Source organism: Spodoptera frugiperda, chromosome 31 (assembly GCF_023101765.2).
Source record: "Spodoptera frugiperda isolate SF20-4 chromosome 31, AGI-APGP_CSIRO_Sfru_2.0, whole genome shotgun sequence".
In the NCBI taxonomy this organism is placed as follows: Eukaryota; Metazoa; Arthropoda; class Insecta; order Lepidoptera; family Noctuidae; genus Spodoptera; species Spodoptera frugiperda.
The window spans coordinates 7,813,732-7,824,699 of record NC_064242.1 but is presented as its reverse complement, the minus strand read 5'-3'; the positions used below and the strand labels follow the sequence as shown (position 1 = coordinate 7,824,699).

The window sequence follows — 10,968 nt, the reverse complement described above, 5'->3', positions numbered from 1 at the left end:
TTCGATTCCCACATGTAACAATTATTGGTACTGTGATCTATGGATATTTTAGTGTTTGTTAAAACACAACGTGAAGGAAAAAAATATCATCAATATCCTTGAACATTTATTTCAGAAACTTGTTTGAAGATTGAATTCAGCCTTACCTATCTACATATAGTTTTTACCAGCGGACTCCTTCGCGATCTCGTGGAATAAAAAGTATCCTATATGTTATGCCAGACAAAAATCTACAACTGTTTCAAATTTTAAGCCGATACCTTCAGTACACTACCTAATTAGTTAGATACACTACCTTCTAAATATACATGTAAATAGATATAGACATAATTCAATATCTATCTATACATAAAACTTTAGAAGGGCTAAAGCCCTTCTAAAGTTTTAAGGGCTAAACTCCTTCTTCGAGCTAAATCTCGAAGCAGGAGTCGGAACGGGGTGGTTTGAGTCAGTAAGAGTGTGGTACTCTCTCTCTCTCTCTAGCCACACGGCCTAACTCAAGGTGGGAGAAGCCATTGGATGATTTTCCTAAAAACACATTCACATTTAATTACTTTATTTATATAGGTAACTAATACCTAAGTAACTAACACAGGAACATAATATGTGCACAACTAAAACTCGGAAACAAATGTTTCATCAGATAGTGTTGTTATCATAAAGTTTCCTACTGTCACAATAATATCGGTAAAGTGACGTTTCTCGCGTCTAGTAAATAACATTGATAGCGCAAGAGAATGGCGTGCGGCTGTGCGCGAGCGCAACTCTTGGTACAGTACGAGTAACAAAGCAATGTCCTCAGTCTGCAATAGTGGGCCGTGTAGTGCAGATCTCCGCATTCACTTAACTCAGTGCCCATGACAACAATATAGCGTGACAGTATTAGCCTTCAACCAGTGATTATACTGCTATACTTAAATTCATGCTAAAATGAACACCATGGAAGTGCAGGAGCGAAACGGTAAGCGAAATTTTTTATAGTGAAAGTGAGGTGTGAGTGTATTGACTTCAACTTGGAGTACTAACCCCGATATCATAGGCCTTCGCAATTTAGCATTGACAGTAAGAAATTCTTACATGTGTGAATGTTTTAAATTCCAAAGTTACCGGTGAGTTTTAGTTTTTAGTGAAAACGAAATGGTATATTATAAATATTATGCAGGTTTCTTATACATGATTTACAAATTATCAATCGTCTTTGGCAAATTGGTACGTAAACGTTCAAACGAACTAAATATTTTTTATTTCATACGTTAACGCAGCTACTACCTACCTACCCGGTACTCTATTAAGTGTTATTTCATTACGCACCTGCTAACATGTATTATAGTCGTAACAAAATAAAAGATCAACTCTGGCAGCTGACATGTAGTGAGTGGTCAATAAAATTGGTTGCTGTTAAACATCGATTCTTATAGCATTTCCAGTTAATAAAATAATAGAGTTTGTTATTACTGGATCAGGAATACGACCATATTTTAAGAACTTCCAAAATAGCGTGAGACCGCGTGTATAGTATTGACAAATCAATGACATCAAGACATCATTACCCACATTATCAAAAACTTATTAAAGTAACCCAAAAATGAATAATCAAATTTTGATAATTTCTCTTAAATATACAAAATCTAAAAAGAACCGAGTGTTGACTAGCTGACCCGGAAAACTCCGTACCGCCTCAAATGTTTCTTTTTCTCACCTATTAAACTTTCCCTGGACTTCATACAAACATTAACGGAGGTTGCGCGACAACTAGTTGTTATAATTAGGTATCTGGAGGCACGGGAGTGCCCCCGCCAAGACGAGCCAAGCGAAGCTTATCGTATTCTCAGAATAATTCGTTTATTTAAATGCATTTCTATAATATAAGGATAAAATGTATTATTATAAATGACATTGTTTATTAAAGTGTGTACCTATGTAACGCAGAATAAATATTATGAATCCGAATTATTCATTTTGGACGTTTCAGGACGTTTATACCATATTGTTCCATAGAATGACAAAATTTAGAAGATTCTCTTATTTTGTGACCATTGTATTCATACTAAACGACCAAATCATAATCATAAGTGAACAGTGAACAGAAAATATTTAAATCGAAAGCTAACCGAATAAATAATAATAGAACACGCATTTAAAAGGTTACATATACACATGTATAATAACAACAAAAAATGCATGCAAATGTTAAAGCAGGTTCTGCATACAAAAAGTCATACCAAAGTAAATACAGTGTTCGGTGTCGGTACTCGAACAAAAAAAGGATAAAGAATGCCTGATACTCGTTGGCCCCGTAGTGAATATGGTTGCTAGTACTTACAGACTGTATGGCAGTATATTGTATCAATAGTAAACTTGGTTCAGAATTTTAGGAAATTATTTTCTAATATAACATTGATTTCTCTATTAAGTACTTACTTAGATAATAGATTTCACAAAACTAATCACACTATACTATTATAAATGTGAAAGTTTATTTGTTGGAATATTTGAATGCTTGTCCGTCAATCACGTTGAAACTAACTGAAAGGATTGTGATGAAATTATTATTATTATTACACAGATAGGGTATGAACTGACTTGGGTGATTAATCCCACGGGAACTCGGGCGAATCCGCTGACATTAAGGGCTACTAAGTAACAGAAGTACCCATTTTTCATCAGTTATTATGAAATCCATGTAATCAGTTTCCCGATTTCTCGATCCGAGTCCAATATTAAGATAAGTAATGCCAATAAAATAAACCTACTAAGTATGCAAAACTCACAACATAGCTAATGAAAAGGGGTATTAGGTACTGACGTTGAATATTTGATTATTTACCGCTTCATTTAACATAAAATCCATCTTATGTTTTTTAGAACCAATCAGACGTAGTTTCATCCTATCGTTTGTTGACATCCTTTCGTAAGTAAAAGTAATGATTAATGATACAGCTATGAAATGAAACATTCGAAGCAAGCTTATACTTTCTTCAGTTAGATCGGAACTTGTTTGTTTATAACGACCTTTACCTACAGTGTTTGCCCAAACATCAAACGTCGGTCGGGTACTGGGTACTTTCACAATGTGGTTATAATTCCAAATAAGAATTGTTAGTGTAATTGATTTTACCTGTTTCATAATGAATGATTTGGGAAATATTGGCATACTTCATTGATTTTTAATATATAATCCTGCCAATGGGTTCACAGATGATTTGATTCAGGTCAGTAGCGTAACGTGTTTTGGCGTGCCCTGGTATATTTTTTTTTGAGGGCCCTCTATTTTTTGCTTGTTGGTAAATCATCCAATGACTTATCCCGCCATGTCACTTGAGCCTCAAAGAGATTCCCTCTTTACTATAATGTACTGATGCTATAACAGCGAGCCCAGGTTTAGGGGCCCTTATGATAACGTTAATTTTCTTAAAGTTGCTGTCAATTTTTAACGCATGCTATACGCGAAAAAATCGAATTGATCATTGGCACTTTTGTAATATCTGAAATATTATGGGTTATTCGGGTTTGTCTGAGAGGGTTGCTTGCTACCCGGTTAATAGATATTAGAATGGTTTCCATACTCAATAGCTTTTTAGGGTTCCGTAGCCAAATGGCAAAAAACGGAACCCTTATAGATTCGTCATGTCTGTCTGTCCGTCCGTCCGTCCGTATGTCACAGCCATTTATTTCCGAAACTATTGGGCCTACATAGTTGAAACTCTGTAGGTTGATGTATTTCGATAACCGCTATTCGAATCTTGAATAAAAATTAATAAATTTAAAAATTAAAGGGGGGCACTCCATACATGGAACTGATTAAAAAAATTTTTTTTCAGCTAACATATCCGTGATGGGTGTCTATGGATAGGTCTTTAAAAAAGACATTAAGGTTCCTAAAACCATTTTTCGTCAAAATCAACCGTTTGAAAGTTAGACGCTTCCAAAGTGGAAAAATGAGTGTCCCCCCCTCTAACTTTTAAAATAAGAGAGTGAGAAAACTAAAAAAAATATATGTTGTAGATTTCAATTGAAACTAACAACGAAAATTGGTTTGAATGAGATAACATTATTAGTTTTTAAGAAATAAAACATTTTCAAAAACCGCAAATATAACTTTGTCGTTCATACAAACACTATGTAAAACCAAGTTATTTTATAACTTTTATAATATGTCATCTACTTGCTGTTACGGAACCCTTCGTGAGCGAGTCCGACTCGCACTTGGCCGGTTTTTTATTTTAAAACGGGTATCAATCTAAAATCTATGGATAGTGTAGTACAATAACATACCTATGTTATTTCGGCAATTCGCACGTGCCTAATCTAGACTAGGATATCTAAAAACTAATTTACGTTGACGAACAATGTAACAATAGACCATTTGAAATGTAATGTAATGTTCATTAAAGTAAAATAGTACATTAGGTACTCATTTTAATTTTCATTAAGTAGTGTGTTAATAGAATGTCAGGATATAAGTAATATATTGTCTCGGGCTTAATTTCCGCACAATATTTTGTATTGTGTATAATTATGTATAGGTAACCAAGGGGGAGGCCTTTGTTCAGCAGTGGACGTCTCTCGGCTGATGATGATGATGATGTATAGGTAAACCCACTGAATATCCAGGAGAAGGTCCTTTTTATTTTATGACGGGGGGATACATTCAAAAGGCACCTAGCTTTTTTGAGGATCAAAGACAGACTAGGGAGTGTTGGATTTTTACCTCATTAAAACCATCCCGGTGGCCACCCTTTGCACCTGTAGGGGGCACCGAGTCCTCTAAGTAAACCTGCTCCGGATTCCCATGCAGGAGAAGGTCCTAGTGGAAGTTCGAAAACAGTTATAAAAAGTATATATTCTGGATTCTACAATGTGATAGGGGTGAGACTTCTAACCTGTTAAGGCTGAGTTCTACATCTAATTTTATCGACAAAAGTCGGGGGTCGAAGGGGTCGAATCCCCTCCCCCTAAAAGTTATGGCTATTTTTTTTTTTTTTTTTACTTTAGAAACAAAAAAAAAATCGACAAACGGTAGCTAATAACCTTGGCTAACTAATTCATTACTTTTTTCATATGTTTGATAATGTTTTGGTGAGAAAAAAAATCATTTGTGAATTATTTTTACCGAAAAAATCACTATTTTTCAATATTTTCAATTAGGGGTTCAACCCCCCATATTATTTTTTTTGTCGATACAATTAGATGTAGTACTCAGCCTTAACGGGTTAGAAGTCCCACGCCTATCACATTGTATATTACACTTAAGTACCTACGTCATTTTATGAATTGATGCAAACTTCTTTATCCGATTTGTTCATCGATAGATCATAAATAAATATAATGGCCAATAAATTACAGTAGGTACCATCTTAATTTTTTAACAATTATATCTCCTTGGTAAATAATATTAATTATCTGATAAATAAAAGTGATTCTCCCGACCTTGTTTAGTGCGAATAAAATGTTCGTAGCAAATTAACTTGGTTAACTTAACGCAGTCCTTATTGATTGTTTTCGGAACAAAATCTTTACTAAGGAATAGTTTAAGTAATCATTAAATTTCTCTGAGTGCGGCAGTAAGTTCGATTTCTTTAGTGATGATGCCAGAGATTCTATGAAATCTTTGGAAGAGGATGGAAATCCTGGTTCCACTTTCCAAAAGCTATGTGTGTTACATCATTGCTCAAAATTACCTATCCAATAATACTTTTGCTCAGGAATCCCTGGGCTTGGACTTTGGACCTTTCCGACAACTTCTCAGTAGAATTACACCAGATTGCAATAAGTGTAATGTCCTTATAAACACGGTCAAAGAGTAGGAACAGTTCGAATGATAAACAAGTATGATAAATGATAAATTGTACCTATATTCATATATTGTACCTAAATAATATAATGTTGTTTTCTGGAAAGTGTGTTATTATTTTGCATTTAGGTAACTGATAATATTTAACATCATCTTTAATGTAAGGGAATTTCCGCCTTAAATTTTTTTACCGCCTCCATTTTTTTAAGTCAGTTAATAACCCTATATGTAACCTTCTCCTAAATATCAAAAAGACTATGCTGAAAACCGCATACAAATGAATTCAGCCAAACGCGAGATAATCACGTACATATATTCATAAGCTAAGAAGTTTTGTTTGAAGTCTGTTAAAAATAATATACTTAACAATAGGTACAACAGATTGTTAGTTTTCATTCCGCTTATAGATGTATTTTCAGCATACGGTGTGCAGCACCGCCCTCTATCAATCTATTGTATTGTTAGGGTAACATGGATTTCCGCAAAGTAACGCCTGATTCTATTCTATATAAAATAATATGGAAGTACACCTAATTGAGTAGCGGAAAGACAATGATTTGTTAGCTCCACTCATTTTACCTTATCTTCTATTTATACATATCTAGTGTGTATTTATAAATATCTAGTTAATAATACTCCATTTCTTATTTTATCAATAATTTATTGACAAACTTCCTTGTCGGTTCTAAGGTCGTAAGTCTGTCAAACAAACAAATGATCGCGGCTCCGATTCCGGGTTGGACAAAAGATCATTGAACTTTATAACTTTTCAATAGTTACAACATACAGTTTAGATGAGAATATTAGAAGATACTTAACATAACTGAAGAAGTGTGAGAGTGACTATTTTTCTTTGAACAAAAGTTGTTTTATGTTACGTTTCCCATACCAACCCCAAACATTATTTCTTCTACTCGATTGCACCTTACTTAGGTATACATACTTAAGATTAAGATATAAAAACTGTGTAATAAGACATTTTATGTTCATTAGACGTTAAGTGTTCACTATTTTACTTACAAATTGACCATGACCTAGTCTGACTTTATACAAGAATTTTCCGATAATACGGACAAATGTATACTATAATACTAGTTTGTTTTAGCATAATTTATTGGTAAACAATATTATACTAAATAACAATTGACTAAGTTGGCGGTCGACCATCCACACATCATACCACAGGGAAAACATGGTGGTGGCGAAAAAACAAAATCCTATGGTAAACCCATAGGATTTTGTTTAAAAGGTGTTTTTTTATGAAACACGCCGGTAAACGAGCCGACGTATCATCTGATGGTAAGCAATCGCCACCGCCCATGGATACTTGAAACACCAGAGGCGTTACAAGTGCATTGCCGGATTTTTGGGAGTTAGGAATTTTAGGGTTGTTGTTCGGGAATCGGGGATGGGGAAGATTGGGAAGGGAGGAATTGGGCCTTCGGTAACCTCACTCACACAACGAAACACAACGCAAGCGTTGTTTCACGTCGGTTTTCTGTGAGGCCGTGGTATCACTCCGGTCGAGCCGGCCCATTTCATTGCCATTGTACCGTCAATTTTGCCGACAGTACATGACAGACAACCCCCGTATAGGAGCCAGAATTTTACTTATTAGAGGTAATTAGAGAGAATATCCTGAAATTCTTTCGGAAGTGGGAATTATCTACATAACTTTTACATTATTCACACTATGTACTTAAGTAATATTATATAATTACCTATGCAGTTTTTTATTTATACTGCCAGTAGTTAGGTAACGTTTGAACTTTCATTAAAATGAAATAGTCTATTTGACAGTTTAGCTACGTGAATAGGATTTTTTTATACTTGTATAGAGTTGCTATTATATGTATTTGGTTATTATTTTCAAGTATCAATGACTAAGTGTGTCGTAAAGTTAGATAACCGAACCTGAAAAGTTGTATGATCTGGTTTTGGTTAACACTAACCAATTATAAGAACAACTATAACTAGTAGCAAGTGGAGCTCGATTGATAGTAGCTACATACTATATTATAGCCTGCCACTATCAGACCTGATACGTGCCTTGCAGAAATCCTGTGCAAAATATTGATAGTTTGATATATATGTCTGTATGTATGTATAGGACTGCATTTGTTGTGGTTTAGTGTCATTGTGCTCTGTTGTGAAAACATTCATGATACGAAGTAATTATTTTACAACATAGATTGCAAGTTACCAAATAGTAAAAACGAATTGTACTGCATTCGTGAACCCTGTTGCTTCTACACTTTATCAATATGAACTATGTCACGTTTTCACTTAATCTTAATTTATCCCGAAGACTTATACATCAACGATGTCTTTCTGATAATCATAATGACTATGACTTGTTGACTCACGCTGTGATAGACATGTGGTGGGTAGGATAAAGGAATGTCAATCAAACTTTTCAAGTGCGAACAATTGTTTAACATGCGGTTTTTTCATAATATTTTATATAAAAAAATGTCTTACGCTAAGTATTAATTTCAGTGGTTCGGTTTTTATTAGTAATCGTCAAGGTCATACCTACATACGTAAACACATTCCTTCGTGTTAAGATAATGTTGACATTCACCTAAAAGTTATTTTTTTCCTTATTTCAGTGAAGCCCGCAGTACAACAAGATTTGATTCAGAAGGTGATTGGATCATTTGGAAAATACCATCTTTGGTTATGTCTTTTGATATTCTTAACGAAGTTCCCAGTTGCCTTCCACCAAATGGCCATTTTGTTTTTGTCACCAAAGGTGTCATATAGCTGTGGCGGTTCAGAACTTAATAATACATGCCCGTGTCCTGACCCGGTCTACGATACTTCAATATTCACGAATACTATCATAACAGAATGGGATTTGATCTGTGATAGAAAATGGCTCACGAGCTTTACGCAGACAATATTTCAATTAGGAACATTATTGGGCAGTGTTTTCTTTGGAATGGCGTCAGACAGGTACCTTATTCATCTATATTTTCGTTGTGATATCAGGTTTTTAAGATTCATTATTAATGTAATATTTTTGCTTTCTAGGTTCGGAAGAAAAAACCCTCTTCTAGTAGCTGTAGTGATGCAGATAGCGTGTGGTGTAGGCGCTGCGTTTGTTCCAGATTACTGGACATTCACCTTTTTAAGATTTATCATTGGGATGTCAGTGGGTGGCACTATGGTCACTGGATTTGTCATCGTTATGGAGTTCGTGGGAACACAGTACAGAGATCTCATCTCAGCCCTTTACCAAGCCCCATTTAATTTGGGCCATATGGCATTGCCCCTTTTCGCATACTTCTTCAGAGATTATTCTGATTTTCAATTATCAATATCTGCTCCTGTAGTAATTCTGCTATCATATTTCTTCCTCATCCCTGAAACGCCCAGATGGCTCATAGCAGTTAAACGTACAGACGAAGCTATTGAAGTATTGGAACGAGTTGCTAAAGTGTAAGTATGCTTATTTTTAACAATAATTCAGACAGGCTTTCCATGGTAAAATTAAATCTAATTGCCTAAAACTTTTCTTCTTCTTCTTCTTACAGGAACAATCGCCCCACAGATAACATCAGAGCAGATATCGAGGCGTACCAGGCATCTTTAGAGAAACACCAGCTGAAGAAAGGAAACTTTTTAGATCTCTTTAGGACTCCGAATCTTAGAAAGAACATTATAGCCATGGCATTTAACTGGTTGGCGTGTAGCTACTGTTTCTATGGCGTATCGCAGTATGTGGGTCAGTTGAGTGGCAACGTTTTTATAAACGTAGCGTGCAGTGCAGGTGTCACTTTACTGGGCACGTTCTTAGCCATACCTTTGATGAAAGTTATGGGGAGAAAAACGATCGTAATTACATTCCACATTATTTGTGCCATCTGCTTGTTAATATTGGCGGTGATACCGGAAGGAGTGGGCTCAGTAATTAGTGCCAGTATAGGGGTAGTTGCCAGTTTTATTGTATTTTTGGTTGTATATTTATATTGTACCGAGATGTTCCCAACTGTTGTTCGAAATGCTGCTCTGGGTTTCTCGTCGATGGCAGCTCGGATTGGTTCTATGGTAGCACCCTTTGTGATAGGAATGAGAGATACAGCGTTGTGGATGCCCCCAGTGGCGTTTGCTATTCTGCCACTGTTAGCAGCCTTTATAACTTTATGTCTACCAGAGACTAAAGGTTGTGAATTGACAACCACTATAGAAGAGGGTGAAGCGTTTGGAAAAAAAACGAAACCTCTGAAAAAATAGACTTAAATGTACAATAAGGAAAAATAGAGTAAAGTATTTTATGTAAATAGTTAATGTGTGTGTAGATTTTAAGTAAACAAATTTGTAAATATAATTCGGCGATTGAATCCGTACATAGGAAAACAGTGATTATAATGAACCAATAGGTTAAGGTAACACCGCGAAAAATCACACAACAAAGAAATCCTGTGAGGAAAATCACGAAGAAAAGGTACTTATAGAAAATATTATTTTTTCTTTATGTTTTGATTATGTGATCAGCTGAAGAGTGATGTGAATTTCAGCAAGACCATTCCCAAGAATCATTATTATATGTTACAAGAGCAGGTATGCGCAAACTGCTCTTGTTTAATATCTTCTCTGGTAGTTAGTACCTAAGCACGGAAGTAGCACTGTGATACGACATTCTAATACAATTTATGTAAATATTATTCATTTATTTTAAATGAAATCACCGTGAATCTAAAGGAAAAATATAAGTTATTTATTATGAAAAAAAAAGGTTTTTAATTTTATTATAACTTTCGTGAGACATATTAAATTAATTATTATGTTATCGGCTTACTTGCGTAACTGTTTGACGAGGAACTGGACTAGTTTCAAGTCATGCTATAGGCTCATATTCATGAGCAGCATTCTGCGAAGTTCCTCGTCAAACAGTTACGTGCGTAAGCCGATAACATAATAATTAATACCTATTTGTTTTTATTATGTACATGTACCAAAAGTTCAATATATACGTAGCTACGTACGTACTAGATTGGTATGCTATTGAGAGGCCTAATGTCCAGTACGGAGTGACGATGATGGTAATTATGACTGATTGGTTTGTTGATAGTTTTCAATAGACACATGCTCATTTAGGCGCTGTAATGCCATTATAGACTCATGAAAATATATTGTAGTGGGACCGTAGTGTCAGTCATTTGGTTTAA

At 35.0% G+C, this 10,968-nt stretch overlaps 1 protein-coding gene across 1 annotated transcript; it reads left to right on the top strand.

Annotated features, from left to right (window-relative positions):
• The first annotated feature begins 718 nt into the window (after positions 1–718).
• LOC118276256 (organic cation transporter-like protein) lies at positions 719–10,438 on the top strand. Its single transcript, XM_035594503.2, has 4 exons — positions 719–961; positions 8,407–8,752; positions 8,831–9,238; positions 9,334–10,438. Exons 1-4 carry the CDS (start codon positions 931–933, stop codon positions 10,031–10,033), a joined length of 1,485 nt encoding a protein of 494 aa, XP_035450396.1. The 5' UTR covers positions 719–930; the 3' UTR covers positions 10,034–10,438.
• The last annotated feature ends 530 nt before the right edge of the window (positions 10,439–10,968 follow it).